The 16,556-nt window shown below is 49.5% G+C and overlaps 1 protein-coding gene across 1 annotated transcript in view; it reads right to left on the bottom strand.

Annotated features, from left to right (window-relative positions):
- ASS1 (argininosuccinate synthase 1) overlaps positions 1 to 16,556 on the bottom strand; it is an 86,102-nt gene that overhangs the window by 29,572 nt on the left and 39,974 nt on the right. Inside the window, exons 10-12 of the mRNA XM_075905955.1 lie at positions 12,456 to 12,546; positions 9,365 to 9,449; positions 4,885 to 4,949 (exon numbers count right to left, since the gene is read on the bottom strand). Of these exons, the coding sequence (XP_075762070.1) occupies positions 4,885 to 4,949; positions 9,365 to 9,449; positions 12,456 to 12,546 (241 nt within the window). The remainder of the gene's footprint in view (positions 1 to 4,884; positions 4,950 to 9,364; positions 9,450 to 12,455; positions 12,547 to 16,556) is intronic.

Genomic DNA, 16,556 nt, shown 5'->3' with positions numbered 1-16,556 from the left:
TAAAGGGGCCACTGTGTGATGGCTGATAGGGGAAGGGGGCAAACCTGCCATGGGTCTGTGGGATGAATTTCATAACTCAGCCCATGGTGGCCTTGTCTTTGATGCATCCCTGGAGCCTGTGGAGGCTAGCATACAATTTTCTATCTGAGCTCCACTTGCCCCAGTCACTGCAGTAAGGCCCTGGATCCTGCAAAGAAAGTCACGGGCTCATGAGGAGCCCCAATGAAGTCATAGGGCTTTGCCCAGGCATAGGCGTCCAGCCACGTCCCTCATTGCTGAGCCAAGATCTAAACCAGCTGCCACGAGCTAGAGCTAACCCTGCTTCACTTGGACAAAGGAGGAGAAAGGACTATTGGGACGTGTAGCTCCCATAGGCCACTCGTCCCTACATATGAAAATAGGAGGGACGTGGCTGCTTGCAGAAATCCTGGGGTGAAATCCTAGCCCCACTGAAACCAATGGGAGCTTTGCGATGGGCTCCAACAGAGACAGGATTTCACCCTCTGCACGGACCAGAAGCTGCCAGCCTCACTCGCACTTGGGCACAAGTTGGGTGCCCCAGTCCAGAGCACCTGCCACTCTTGGGCATGGTTAAAATAGATTTTCAGAGTGACTCAACTGCTTGTTCCCATCTCTCCGGTTCCTTCTCCTACCGTGATCAGTCACCAAGACACTGGAGGCTAAAGAGAAGCTCCCTCCCAGTCACCCACATCCTCCTCTCCCGTGTCCTCAGTAATCGTACAAATCTAGGGGCCCTGATATCGCCATCTGGCACTTATATCACAAGGACCGGGCCACAACTTCATTGCACAGAAGCCCAGAAAGGTTTAATTAAGAAACTGTTGAAGGGCCAGCTGGGTAAAGACGGCTCTGTGTTCTCCTGTTCATACCGAAGGCCTGCATGCATGGCTGAGCTTAGCTATGGAATAGCTGCTACTCAGGCCTAGGTTCACAGGTTCCTGGCACCTGCTTCCTCCAGAACTTGTCCCGCTTCTTCTAAAACGAATGCCCCATTTGTTGCCCCTTCTCTCCTGCTGTGTCTGACTGTCCTTAGGCCAGAAGCTCTTTGGAATGGCGACCATTCCTTCCAGAGAGCCTGGGAAGCACCTGTCCTGTCACAATGCTAAAATAACCAACTAGTAATTGCTTTCTAATTAGTAATTGCTGCATGAGAAAGAACAGGGGAAAATGGCAATGACATTTCCCTCCGCCTCCCCATCAACACTTGAAATTGCCATTAAAAAATTCCAATAATCTCTTGAGACTGTGACACATGGATGGGAGAGGTGGAATTCATCAACACTCTCCGGGTATGTCTACACTACCACCCTAGTTCGAACTAGGGTGGTAATGTAGGCATACCGCTCTTGCAAATGAAGCCCGGGATTTGAATTTCCCGGGCTTCATTTGCATAAGCCGGCCGGCACCATTTTTAAATGCCGGCTTGTTCGAGCCCCGTGCCGCGCGGCTACACGCGGCACGGGCTAGATAGTTCGAACTAGCAAGCCATTCCGAACTATCTGTACGCCTTGTTCCACGAATGGCTTGCTAGTTCGAACTATCTAGCCCGTGCTGCGTGTAGCCGCGCGGCACAGGGTTCGAACAAGCCGGCATTTAAAAATGGCGCCGGCCGGCTTATGCAAATGAAGCCCGGGAAATTCAAATCCCGGGCTTAATTTGCAAGTGCAGTATGCCTACATTACCCCGCTAGTTCGAACTAGGGTGGTAGTATAGACATACCCTCCTTTCCTTGTTTTTTCCTCCCCATCAACATTTCCATCAGCTTCACTAATTCTCTCCCTGCCGTTGTCCCATAGAAGAATTGCTGTGATGAGTCCCCAAGGCTGCGTCCCATGATCACCAAGGTCTGAGCAACCTTTTTGTTGTCATTAGACTGTTTCAGCTAGGGATGTGATTTTCTATTAAAAAAGTTACACTGCACAACCTGCAGTATGACTTCATAAAGGGGTCTTTACCAATAGCGCTTATTCCCCAGCCCTTCTTGGAATAGCTATATCAATACACCTGAATCCACAAGGAGTGGTTGTAGCGGGAGCTGAATGATTATTAGAAACAAAAAAATCGGAGTAGAACAAAATGTTTCATTCAAACCAACACAACCCCCCCCCCCTCTAATTTTCCTCCTTATAAAAACAAAAACTTCTTAAATTTCTAAACTCAAAAAGATATTTTTTCCACCCAAAGCTATTTACCAAAATTCAGGCCAAGTTCATGAATCATTTAGGCTGACCCCAAAATGCTTTTAATAAACCGCTATTCCGAAACTACTCTTAATCCTTATGGAACAAGGTCCGCAGGGATGTCGGAATAGCACCCGTTATTTCAAAAGATATTTCGAAATAATGGGCACGCTGTCAAGATGCAGAATAGCTACTTTGAGACACCAGATAAATCCTGAAATAGCACTACAACGTGGACATACCTCTAGACGTGTGGCGCTATTTCCGGCCTAGGAAGGGAAGTAAGTTTACTGGTTTAAAGCATCTTTACACCATGTTAGTTGTTACTGGTGTAAATATATTGGGGAAAAATGCACATCCCTAGCTGATGAGGTTATGCCAGTAAAAAACTGGGCTATAACCAGGCCTGATTTAGCAAAGCAGCTCAGCATGAGTTTGAGGCCTGATCTTCACTATGGAGTGAGGCTGACATAAGGTGGTTTACACTGACCTAACTCTGTAAGAATTTACACTAAAATGTTGCTCTCACTGATGTGACTTGCCCCTGTAGCCTGAGTAGGAATTGTGGTGGAATTTAGGTGGGCAAGGCTCACCAATCCAATCAGAGATTCTTAGCAGACTACACCTCCTACACTAACTCCACCTCCACAAGAGGCACAGAAGTTAAGTCGAAGTAGTTAGATTCTGTGCAGACACGGTGTTGCTTACATCAACTATTGCTGTGTTTCAGAAGCTGTCCCACAATGCCCCATGGCCACAGTACAAATAGATACTAAGTGCTGCCAGTGTGGACACACGCCGCTGACATGAGGAGCCTCACATGGACATGCTAAAGTGATTTAATGGCTGCAGTGGCTGTACACCAGTGTAACTTAGGTTGACGCAGTTTTGTAGTGTAGACTTGCCTTAAATTCAGCTGATGTCGGTGAGACTAAGCATGCACATAAATACTTTGCTAAATAAAGATGGACACAGAATGGAGTCCTGGCCCAGGAGTAAGGCTACTAAGTGCTGTGATAATCTAAATAACGAAGAGTAATAAACATATCCTTCAATGTTTTGCATGGTCAGCAATGCTGCAGGGGGGTTTGCAGCATCACAGCAACTTCTAATGTCATGAAGATGGGATTGTAGCCCTAGTGTACAGGAGGCTGACTGAAAAGGAAAACTCTCCTGCTTACACCCAAACACACTGGTAATCACTCAGCGACGACACGCAGAAAACGGATATGACAGTTAAATGGGGTTTAGGGGAATTATTGAATACTGCAAGGGTCACTGGAGCACATCAGTGGTTCTTTAAAATAAAAAAGAACTTGACAAATGACTCAGTGTTCTGAGAATCACATACAAAGAGCTGGGTTTTTTTTTTAATTCAATTGCACTAACTAAAATCAATCTGAGGGGGGAGGATTGGCCGCTTGCAGCAGGACTTGCTAATGCACTTGTAAATAATTCCCTCCGGTGTTGATCTGAAGGAAGACTGAGATGGGTTTTATGAAACACTATCATAATATTAGCCCCTGCCTTGCCACCTAGGACAGGTTTAAATAAAGGGAGCGCATAAATAGATATTAATGAGTGTTAAAACACAAGGGAAAAGGATGAAATGGAGAGGCTCTCTAACTATACTGCTATTCAGCTCTGAAGGAGGCAGTTCTTGCTCCCGGAAAGTTTCAATTAAATTGTTTCTCACTGACAACCCCAGGAGTTTAAGAGTCAGATCTTCCAAAATAAATACATAAAAATAGCAAGGAGTTGGCTTACAAATCATGAGATTTAAAAAACATTTTGGGTTCTTTTTATTTGCCTTCTGAATTGCGGACCTTTAGAGGTCATGTTTCCAAGCTTATCCCTGCAATCTTCAGGGCTAGAAACTCACGTTTTTCAGTGAAAGCCGAGACGCTAACACAGTCCCCCTGATTCCAGGAGCTGGGGCTTGGAAAATGCTAAATATTGTGAGACCTTGGGATGAGAGTTGGCAACACGGAGTCCCCCTCCCTGACAAAACTTTTACATTTGTCCACTGATAACAAATAGTGGTTTAGATATTTTCCATTCCCCCTCTTGGTTTATTTAGCACAGGATACTAGAAGGAAGTTTCTTGGAGTTTGCAACATTCTATACTGAAGAGGAAAGTTAAAAGTCCTTAAAAATTAAATATTATTTCTAGACTCCAAGGTTCTCAGGAAAAGAAAGGGAGGTTTTAGAAGAGGCATGCTTATTTAGGTAGGAGGAAGTGCCTCTGGTCAAATCAAGGAACTCTCTCGCACACAGCACCCAGAAAACCCTTGCAATCACAGACCCCAATCCTGTGGGGACTGGGCCCCAAATGAAGCCATAGGGCCCTGTAATCCAACGGGCAATGGTTACTATTAAGAGAGGCTATTTTAGATAGCAAAGGCAATCCTTGATGACCACATGCTCACCTACATGAGCAAGCTGGAGGAACGCACTCATAGGGTGGAATCCTGCCTCTGTTGAATCAATGGCCAAACTCCCCTTCATTCATTCAGTGGGGACAGGATTTCATCCATACGGATTCATAAGCCCTGATCCTGCACTCTTCCCAAGCACTGCGGAGTAGTGAAGAGGAGCCAGCTCTTCTTTTTAGAGCGCGAGGTTCTTAGGGCTATTGGGGCTAGGGAATGGCAGGGAGTTGCCCCCGGGAGGCGCCTCTCACCTCTGGACTTCATGCCGATGAACCGATTCTCCACAATGTCTATGCGCCCCACGCCGTGCTTGCCTCTGTGGAAAGAAAGGACAGGAAAGGTAAAACAGGGGTCACAAGTTGCCAGGGGGTGCACAAGCCACAGGGAGGTCAGCTGGCTGGAATCGGCCCCTTCCGGTCTCTGCGCGAGGAGGGCTCAATTTAACTCCCATTGAGGTTACTGGCTTTATGGGAAGTTGTGGCTGGGGATCTCTGCTGTGGCCAACACTGTGATACCCAAGCCCTTCTGATATGGCCCCCCGAGACAGGGCTACCACCCTAGTAGATGGGCTATATCTTCATTTTCATTACGGCTTTTAATACAGTCCCACATGAGAGTCCATTAGCAAAGTAGGAAAACATGATCCAGGTGAAGTTACTATCATGTGGGAGCTCCACTAGTGGAAAGACAACGCTCAAAGAGTAATGATCAATAGTTCACTGTCAAGCTGGGAGGCCGAATGTATTTGGTTCCTGCATGGTTCAGTCCCGGATCTGGTACTATTCAAGATTTTCATTGAGGACTTTACATTGGAGAGGGGAAGCGTGTTCATAGTAAGTATTTGCAGATGACACCCAGATGGGCTGGGGGGTTGCAAGCACTTTGGAGAACAAGATTAGAATTCTCGTCAAACTGGTGAATTGGTCTGAAATCAGTAAGATGAAATTCAATAAAAACAAATGTAAAATACTACACTTAGGAAGGAAAATAATAATAATAATAATAACCTACCAAAGAGAAAAATAACTGGCTGGGGTAGTACTGCTGAAAAGGATCAGGGAGCTATGGTGGATCACAAACTGAATACAAGTCAATGGTGTGACTCTGCTGAGAAAAGGGTTAGTATCATTCTGGGGTGTTTTAGCAGGAGTGTCTATGTAAGACAGGAAGTAATCGTCACACTTTTTTCCACACTGATGAGGCCTTAGCTGGAGTGCAGTGTCCATTTCTGGGTGCCACACCTCAGGGACGAGGTGGATAAATTAGAGAGAGTCCAAAGAATAGCAAACAAACTTGATAAAAAGTTTAGAATACCTGACCTATGAGGAAAGATTTGTTAAAAATGAGCAGGTTTGGTCTTGAGAAAAGAAGACTGAAGGGGGCACCTAATAACAGTAGTCAAATATGTTAGGGACTGTTACAAATAGGATGGTGATCAGTAGTGTGTTCTCTCATTTTTTCTGTATGCAGAATAAATTTTGTTATGTGCACCAAGGCACATGTGGATGTGCACCACTAGTAGAAACACATGGTGCCGGCAGTGGGTGCTGTGCGGGTGCTGTGCTAATCAGCTGGGCGGCATTTGACTCTCTCCTGGGTGACCACCCAAACGCTCAGCTTACAGGGAACGCTGGAAATCAGCTTTGTTCTCCATGCCCACTGAAGAAGCAATGGGCTTAAATCTGCTGCATGAGAGATTTAGGAGAGATATAGGAAACCCCTTCCGCCTCTACGGTTAGTTATGCTCTGGAATAGGCTTCCAAGGGAGGGTGTGGAATCCCATTCATTAGAGATATTTAAGGACAAGTTGGATACACGTCTCTCAGGTACGGTCTAAGTCGGTGGTTCCCTACCTTTCCGAGCATACAGACCCCTTTTCAATCTATTAAAATTTCTTGCCCCCCTCCCCTTCCTGGGGGAGGAAAAAAAAGAGAAAAGGAAAAGTAAGGAAAGAAAAAGAAAGGTAAGGATTGGGCCCCATAGACCCCCTGCAGTGCTATCACAGACCACCAGGGGTCAGGCCCACAGGTTGGGAACCACTGGTCTAAGTTTACTTGGCCCTGCCTCAGCACAGGAGCTGGACTGGCAGGAGGACCTCGTGGTCCCGTTCAGCCCTACATGTCTACAATTCTAAGGGAGAGTTTCCAGAACAACCCCTGAGGTGACTTGAAATAGAACAGCCCCCTCCTCTATTGCTTACCCTGCCTCGTAGCTTCGTCACACGAAAGCTCAACTGTCCAGGGCTCAAATCACCCAGGGCGTGCCCCCAGTTATGGTCAGCACCTGGAGGGCAGTCACCAGCCTATAGCAGTGCTGCCTAGCCCAGGCCAGGACTGTTAGTCAGCGTGGGAGCTAGAGAGCCCAAAAGAGCCGTGCTCTGCTCCGTCCAGCAGCCTCCGTAAAAAGTCCCCTTTGCAGCCATTACAGCCCTGTTTCTTCTCTGGCACCACAGGGAAATGACATCTCCAGGTTATAACTTAAGAGAGTGGTCCCTATGCCCGCAGCCTCCCTCCAGGCCCTGAGAGCGTGGCTCACAAGGCACCTCGAGAGCCTGGAGTTTAATTTGGACTTTGCTGCACAGTGACCTACCTCAGGGGAGCACCAGGCCCAGCAGGGCGAGCCCAAAGCAGAGGTGAGGAGAGTGGGTGATGGCATTCCTCTCCCCTCCCTGCCCCGCAGAGCAGGATGAGAGCAGCGACTAGCACCACCACAGACCTACGCTGGCCCAGGCCCTCAGAAGTGTTTAGATAGTTAGGAGTTAGGCACCTAAATGCCTTTGAGGCTCCAGGCCAGCATGTCTGGCTGTGGAGTATATGTGCTGAAGCCATCAAAGCCCGGGCAGTGCTAAGGACTGACTAGCCTCAGCCCTCCTTCTGGGGGTGTGAAGCCCCCCCCCCCACCTTACCCTGGGGCCCGTTGGCCCTGCTGGGTGCAGAGGGTCTGGCCAGGAGGGAGGGTGCAGGAGCTGGCTGGGGTCTTGGCAGGTGTGTGTGTGTGAGGGGCGCAGGGGAAGAGGCATGAGCCAGTGGGAGCAGCAGCGGAAGCCTCTGTACAGCGTACCTGGGCTCTGCCTTTCCCTGGGAGCTTTCTCTTCCCACCAGCAGGCTGTGTCAGGAGTCACGTTGCCTCACCGTCCGCTGGGGACAGCTGGGATATGATCCATTATTGAGAATCCTCCCCTCTGCACCTTTGCTGCTTGGCCAGAGAGGGAAATGTAGAAGCCCTTCCCCCCATAAGCTGAGCCTCATTGCCAGTGTAAATCCTCCTTTCATCTTCCCGCTTACCCCTTGGGCCAGGAGATCCCCGAGTAACCGTGGCACAGCAGGCCACGAGACAAACACAGCACACCGGTGAGAGAAGGGGAGAGGGGGAGGCTGCCACCGCCGCAGCTGCATTCGCCCGTGGTGGAGTCATTTTAAAACCACTTAATTAACATTTAAAAAGAGAACTACATGGAAAAGTTCATTCGCATTCATCTGCAGGGGGATAAAGGCAGGGGCACAAAGGAGGAGCGGGATGGGGGCGTCTGTGTGGCACTTGGCAAAGGGACGGATGAATGGTTCCCCTGGGGCCTGCCTACTTCTGAGCCAAAGACGGGACCACAACCCTTTGAGAAGCCGTGGAACACAGAGCCGTGTGGAAGGTACCGGGGGGGGGGGGGGGGGGGGGGGGGGGGGGGAAGGGCAGAGGGACCTCTCTCATTTTCAAGGTGTACCCAGGGAAGCACCGTGCTCAGCAGGCCCAACGGGCCCCAGGGCAAGGTTTGGGGGGAGGGAGCGGGGCTGCAGCGGAGGCCCTTTAAATCACCTCCCGAGTGCCGTGGGGAGGCTCTGAGGGCAGGGGGTGGAGGGCAGATGGTCTGAGTGCTCTGGGGGCTGGCTGCCCCAGCCCCACCCCTTCTGGGAGAGCAGAGCCGTCCCTCCTCCCCACCTTGCGCCGGCAGCACCCCTGTCATCCGGCCCCCCAGTTAAGCAGTAAATGGCCCTGGAAGCCCTGTGAAGGTGGAATGTAGCTCTGTTCTCCATGGCTGGAAGAATAGCCTGTTTCAGGGACTCGACGACTGATGGAGGGGGGACCCCCACCACAGTTCCACAGGGGCACAGGGAGGAAGAGCCACCCAGCACTGCTCTACTCCCAGCGGCAACCCCAACTCCCGGCCTTTGACCCAACCCCTCAGCGTTGGCCCCTGACCACAGCCCAGCAGCTGCTTCGCACCCCACTTCAGCCCCTGCCTCTGGCCATGGCGCTCAGCCCCAGATCTGCCTTCAGCTCTGGCCCAGCCTTTGCCCCATTGCCCCACCCACATTCCCCCCCTTCCCCGGAGATGTGGCCCTGCTTCTAGCCCTGGCTCCAGGGGTGAGGTGCAGACAGGAGTAAAGGGGGCGCGCGATCCTGAAAAGTTTGGGGACCACAGCACTAGACCATGCTCCCTTCCCCACAAACTTCTATCAACTCTGTTTTTCAAATAAAAAGTTGCACCTAAAATAGTCCACAACTGGCCCAAAACCCACAGATGCCATCTGTTATTTGCTGGACCCCTATCCTGTGCACCCCATTATCGATCTTGAGTACCTCTCGCTGGGGGGCCAGAACGGCTTCTGTAAGTAAGTGTGTGCATGTGCACGCGCGCGTGCGTCCTTGCACGGCCCTCACAGCATGCGCATGCATGTCAATAGCAACTCTATCCGGAAGATGAGAGTGCAAGATATGGCACGAGCGTACAACACTTACGCAATTTCATTCAGGTAAACAAACAGCTCCAGAGAGGACTGGTGAGTTACCCCATCTTTCATGTTTGTGACCTTCACCGGGACACCTGTGGAGCAAGAGAGACATTCACAGAAGGGACAGGAGTGGGAGAAGGAGCAGAATCAGCTTTTTAATGTCAAGCACCCCTCTTAACATCACCCAGCGTACGTTAAATAGATGTGACAGATATGAACTCTAAATAACTTCTTAAAAAGGCATGTCCAAGCTGCCGCACTGAGGGGGGAAAGCCCTCAGGAGAAAGGAGAAATAAATAAAAAAGGCCATAAAAATGCTCCCCCCTCCTTCTGTCCTCCCTCTTTTTTAGGGCTGTGAAATTGCAACCAGGCCCTTAACTAATTGAATTTCACGCTCCGCTATTGTCTTATGCCACAGCACCTTCTGTCCCACCAGCCGCTGAGGCAGGGCCTGACAAACGACCCAGCAGCCAAAGAAGGGGGCTGTGTGTGTGTGTGTGTGTGTGTGTGTGTGTGTGTGTGTGTGTGTGTGTGTGTGTGTGTGTGTGGGTTGGGGAGGGGAGTGATGGAGGTGTGGGTGTGTACACACACACACAGCCTCTGCAGTGTCTATTCTGCAGACAAACCCAACACATGCTTCTAGTGATGTGCTTGACAAGAGCGAATGGGAGCCCATGGCAGGCCAGTCCCTGGCAGGCTGCGGTGAGGGCCGAGGGCTCCATGAATTAATTATTACACTTTTTTTTTTCTTTTAAAGGCGCTGGGTGGGAAGGGGGGGTCAGGTCTGAATAGAAAGAGGCATTTTCTTTAGCAGTGTGAAATGAGCAATAAATGTATTAGGAAGCTGACAAGGAGGCTGTGGGGCCCACAAAGAAAAGCTGTTGAGAGTTGGAGGCTTAATCTCCCCTCCATCTGCCCTTCTCATTACCATTTAGCGCACTATCAGTTGCCAATCAGGCCTCAATGGCTCCCTTTCTAGTCTTTATTACAGAGGCGCCCGCAAGAGCCACTGTAGAGTGAAGGGCCCTGTCAGCTTTCCTCATTCTAAACCCCCTATTTTCCAGGGTTTATCAACTCGGTTGTAAATTGCTATTAAATGTAAGTCTTGGCAATAATGAACCTTAAGCCCCTTCTCACCGAGCCCCCTCCCTCCCACCCACACCCTTCCCTTGCCCTCTCTCTTTCTATTATCATCGTGCACCGGGGTATTGGATGCAGTCCACCCGACGGAGAGCCGCCATTGTCAGGCCCGTTGTTGGAGAAAGCTGCTTAGCCTTCAAAATAGTTAATAATTAGATTAAAACTTCAAATAAATTAACTAGCAGCTGAATGGGGAGCTGGGAGGGGCTGCGAGGGAGGGATTCTTCATGCGTGGGGAGGGTCATTAAAATGGAGCAGGGCTCTCTGGATGGGCTGCAGGGGGGCTGTGCACAGACACACGGGCCCAAGACGGGTCCCCCGCTCTTTTCCGAGAGCCCGAGACGAAGGGAAGGCGAGACGTTCCCAAGTCACACGCTCGCCCGGCCTCGCTCCGTGACAAGATTCATCACTTCTCTAGCTATCTGTGTTGGACGCTCTCCAAGCAACGGCTGTGACAAGCCTCCCCCAGCCCCAGCCCTCTTTCAAATCAGAGAGAAGTCACCAGCCTAAAATCCACATGGCGAGGGGGTGGTAAGAGCCGAAAGAGAACCCAGGCTTCTCATCCCTGGACAACACGCTTCTCCTGTAGGTCAGAGCCCATTTGCTTCTCCCTGTACATGCAACTGCCTTGTATAAGAAACCATGCCCCTGTGCTCATGTATTGCTCTGTGGCCTCAGGAAATCGTGGCACTTAGCGTGCACCATTATCAGCAGAGCACTCGCCACGCCTAATTCTGTCTGGAGCAACTCCAGGGGAGTAGGAGGTGAGACTTCCCAGGGCACATCCTGCCCTCAGCTCCCAGCCTAGGCCCCAAGGAGAGTCACGTGGATGGAGCCAAGGGGAGAGAGCGCTTAGATCAACGTGTCTGCCGCTTTTCCTTCACGTGCTTCAAACTGTGCTTGAAGTCGGTGCTGCATATGTGGGAATGGATGGACGTCTCAGCCGTGTGTGTATCAGCTCATTTCCCAGGGCAGAGGAGCATGTACGTGCGACCACATCTTGCATGGCTCGGCACACACTCATGTGGGGACATGTCCATAACCTCACACCTATGTGCCACCCTAGCACGTAGCAGAACTGGAAGACCCATCTCTGCACTGACAGCTGCTGACATGAGGCTAGGGTTGCTAGATGGTTAAAACAAAAATACAGAACATCTCCCCCCCCCCAAAAAAAACCCACAGGGAAAAAATTCTGTTGAAGGGGGGAAAAAAAAGGGGGGGGTTCTCCTTGGTTGGCAGCCATTTTGTGCTGGCAGCCTTGCGGAACCAGGTAAGCATGGGGGCTGGGGCCAGGGGGCTGGGGATGTTAGGAGCTGGGGGGGGGGGGGGGCGCGAAGGCTGGGTGCTGAGTGTTTGTAGGGTTGCCAGGTGCCCGGCATTTTCACCTCCTGGCCAGGGGAAAAAAAAAATCAGAAAATACTGGACATTTTAGGTGTCCAGTATTCTCTGAATTTTTTTTTACTGGACAGGAGGTGAAAATACCGGACTGTCCGGGTGAATACCAGACACCTGGCAACCCTACATGAGGCGCTCTGGCAAGTAAGAGTAGTGAGAGCTGCACCAAGCCAAGTAAGCTGGGAAGTCAGGAAAGGTATCCCCCGAGCACAAACGATCAGGGTGGGAGCACTGGCCCTTCTCACTACCCAGAAAGAGGCATGAGCAGAGATGGGGGAAGTTTGGATTCAGTGCCATAGCCAGGCCTGGAAACTAATGGCCCCCTCTAGCTAAAATCAGCCTGGACCCATGTTCTCCATCTCCTCATTCAAAATCAGTGAAAGACAAAAGGCCAAAACCCTCGTCTTATCAAAATCCATTGCCCCCTGGTCTTATCAAAGTCCATTGTCATCTCTCTCCCCCACCCCCAACCCTCCCAAGGACTTTGAAGGTGGGCAGAAGCAGCTCCGTCCCCAAAAGAGGTAATCTGGAAAATAAAACCAGGACCCCAAAGCACTTACCCTTCTTGAATTCAATCTCTAGGATGTCTGGGGTATCTGGAGAGGTGGCAGGGTCTTTGGTTTTAGTATAGAGGCCTGGAGGTGCCTGATTCTGAGGGAGAGAGAAAGGACAGCTATAATTTGCTGCCTGCTGTAACTGTGCATGCCTGAAGGCAGTACTACCAGCTCCCAGACCACCTGGGGAGCACACTGGGAATATACAGTGCCCCTGAACCAGTGTGCTTTATACTCCAGGTTTAACCACACCCAAATGTCACAGACAGCCCTGACTTCCTCCCTCTCTCCAGTTCCACAATCTCCCCACCCTGGTGTGCAACTCACACCCACTCTGGATAGCACTAACACTATCCAACGTTAGAACAACTGAGCTACAGACAGGGGCTGAGGAACTTTCAACCGGCACGGCCAAACAGAGTTGGGTCCCTTTGCTCCAGCAGGTGAGGCTTTAAGAGCCGGTGGTCCCAGGTTTGATCCTTTTGACTCACTCAGGGTTTTCACTTCTCTCACCCTGTTCTAGGCCTGCCTCCTACCCAACTCTGGGCAGCCATAAGAACAGCCAGGCTGGGTCACAGCAAAGGTCCATCTAGGCCATCTTCTGACAGTGGCCAATGCCAGATGGCCCAGCGACAATGAACCATCAAATCATTCTTCCACTCTACTCTGAGCTGATTAGGCCTCAGCTGAAGTACTGTGTCCAGTTCTGGGCACCACATTTCAAAAAAAAAAAAAATATGGAGAGATTGGAGAAGGTCCAGAAAAGAGCAACAAAAATTATTAAAGGTCTAGCAAACATGAGCTATGAGGGAAGACTAAAAGAACTGGGCTTGTTTAGTTTAGAAAAGAATGACTGGGAGGGGACAGTTTTCAAGTGTGTAAAAGGCTGTTATAAGGAGGAGGGAGAAAAATTGTTCTCCTTGGCCTCTGAGGATAGGACAAGAAGCAATGGGCTTAAATTGCAGCAAGGGAGGTTTAGGTTGGACATCAAGAAAAACTTCCTGTCAGGATGGTTAGACACTGGAATCAATTGCCAAGGCAGGTTGTAGAATCTCTATCACTGCAGATATTCAAAAGCAAGTTAGACAGACACCTGTCAGGGATGGTGCTTGGTCCTGCCGCGAGGGCAGGGGACTGGACTCGATGACCTCTCGAGGTCCCTTCCAGTTCTAGTGTTCTAGGATTCTAAGTTGACCCCTCCCGTCGTCCATTCCCTGCTGCTGACATGCTTTCATAGCCATCTTTCAGCTCCCATTAAACTGCTGACCTCTCACTGGAACCATTGCACATTCTTCCTCCCCAGCTTGTCAAGCTATAGGCCGCCAGCCCTTTGAGGGTTGCAGAGAAGATGAGGGAGAGGGCTCTCACAGCTATCCTGGATGGAACATCTGGATCCCCCCTGCCCAGGGCTCTTTACTTCAGCTCCCTCGTGGTACTTATTTGTACACAAGTCCAGGTGTGCTCACCACCACCATCTCCAAAGTAGAAACCAGGGCTTGTACAGGCAGCAAATCTTGCCTAGCCAAGAGTTTTGATGTCATCACAAAGGAGAGCACTGGAGCTTAGTGAGGGCTTGGGAACAAAGGCTAGAGAAATCAGACAATTTTTCCCCTCAACTTGATCTCATCTTCTTCTTTGACGCCCCCACAGCTGGAGATGGAATAGCTGTGGAGGAACAAGTCAGGCAGGAAAAAGTGGGACTTTGGCAGAGAGCGAGCGGCAGAGCGCACACTTCCAGAGAGCGATGCAGACGTGGAGAATTGGGGTTTATTCTGCACTGACCGAAAAAACTAATGACTAGCCCTGACCCCAGCAGGTGCTCCTGCCGCATGTGCTTTTTTACAGTGTCCCCGAGGTTAATATGCCCAGAGGGAAAATAGAGGAACAAAGCAAAAACCCATTTCAAAACACATCAACCTTTATGTATATTTTTTCCAGATTTATAGTAAAGAGGCATCTTATCTCTTTTAAAGCTGGCCCAGTGGAAACAGCTCTCACAATTAGTTTATGGCTCAGGGCTTGGGTGATTCCAATGAATTGCCACATTTGGAAGCACGTACCCCAGAAAGCGTTGGGGGGGCGACCCTCTCTGCCTCCTGGAATGTGAATGTTGCTGCCTCTTGCAGCAAGCTTTACAATTTAGTGCCTCCCTCCTCCCTTCTCCCCCCGCCATCCCGTATATACAACTGGAGGCAATGGCCCTGAAATGCTTTCAGACCATTTGCAAACTCATGTGCTTAGCAGCTGACGTACCACTAAAAACTGTCCCCGATTTTCCAAGGTGCTGAGCACCAGCAGCTCCCATTATCAACTCAGACTACTTATTTAGTGTCCTAAATATGGATTTAGATGCTTTGCTTCCAGCATCCAACTTCAAAAATGTCGGCCTTGAATCCTTCTATGTACAGGCTTTTCAACTTCCGAACATTCCTTTTCCCATGATACCCAAGAGGAGGTTTTCCTACTTCAGAGACAGCTCTTGGGATCTTCTCCTGACTTGCCCTGCTCGCTCTAGACAGCTCTTCTAGTTTTTTTATATCTTGTGTCTGAAGTTACAGGCCATGGGGAGACCAATTCCATTCACATACCTGCGCCTCCCTGCCCCGGCAGGGTTTTATTTTATTTGCTAATGAACAGCCATTGGGTGGCACCCTCCACTAGTCATCCTCCCCCTCATCTGATGAAGCGGGTTTTTCCCACAAAAACTCATGATCCTCTATATATTTTGTTAGTCCCTAAGGTGCCACATGACTACTCGTTTTTACAGACTTGTTTTTACTGAGACTTTCCATTAGTCATGACAGACACTTTCTCAAAGCAGCCACCGTCTGAATGAGATGGGAGAAATGGCAGTGGCTTCCTCTTAACATTTCTTTGTTGTTGTTTAAAATGTGATTTAGGTGGGTAAGTTGCATTCAAACTATTAATCTCCAGCAAACCTGACTGGTACATGTCGCCGCATGGAGCTCTCCCACAACTGTCCCTCTGAGAATCTCCACATGGTTTACAAACATTAAACTAAAGTTAGCCCCGGTGGAGTAGGGGAGTATTATTATTTTACAAATGGGGGAACAAAGCACAGAAAGGCAAGCGATTTCCCAAAGGACACATGGCAAAGCAGAGGTAAAGACGGGAGGGAGACTCTGGTTTGGTTCCAAATTCCCCACCCAGTGCTGTAAGTCCAAATCATCCTTCCAAAGAACAACCCCAAAGATTCTATCCAGCCAGGACGAGCGCCATTTTAATAGGACTTGAGGATGCTCAGTATGGTGCAGGATCAGATCCTTAAAGGCTATTTTATGCTTTGATTTGGGGATGGGGAAGATTGGGGGAACTCGCTTCTTTAAAAATAAACATTTCTCTTTTCACTTTACTCTCCTTTTGCACTGGGGGAAGGAGGGTTGGGAGTCGGGGGGAGGAAGAAGAGGAGTTGGAAAAAATGCAAACAAATCCAAATCTGCTACGGGAAAATGAAATGTTTTGTTTCGAGACACCTCCCCTCCAAAGGTCTTTGGGGGGGAAATAACCTTTTTTGACAATTTTCATTTAATTCTAACCCTCTTCTTTTAAAAAATGAATCAGAAAAGATTGCAACCAGTCTTGATTTTTGTAACATTCTCAATTCACTTCAGTTGCCTGCACATCTCTTTTTCCTTCATGTCTCTCTCTAACCCCACATGAGAAATCAGAAATTTCAGAGCGACACACACTGACAAGTTTTATCCCTCTCTTTCAAGTTCTGCCGGAAGCTTTTCTCCTACCACTCATTTTCATTCATTCAATACGTGCGGCTGGAAGTCCGTTCAGATGCCAGATAGAGCCCCCGAGAGAGCCACGTTAAGGGGATTAGGTTCAAACCTGCTCATCTCACATGCGTCAGTTTGTCTATTCAGCTGTATTTTTCTCCCTGCATAACAATATTGGTTTCTTCCCTCTTGCCGCATTGCTCAATCCATCTGCACTGGTGCTACCTCATATGGTCATTGGTATTGGGGGCAAAGTAGTACAGGATTTCCCCAACACAACATGGTAGAAGTGGGCTGGTAAATTTGCCTGTGTAGACAAACCCTCCATAAGGAGACCTATACACCAGTGGTGGGCAACTCT

This window comes from Pelodiscus sinensis, chromosome 22 (genome assembly GCF_049634645.1).
Source record: "Pelodiscus sinensis isolate JC-2024 chromosome 22, ASM4963464v1, whole genome shotgun sequence".
In the NCBI taxonomy this organism is placed as follows: domain Eukaryota; kingdom Metazoa; phylum Chordata; order Testudines; family Trionychidae; genus Pelodiscus; species Pelodiscus sinensis.
This window is presented reverse-complemented; position numbering and strand designations above follow the sequence as displayed.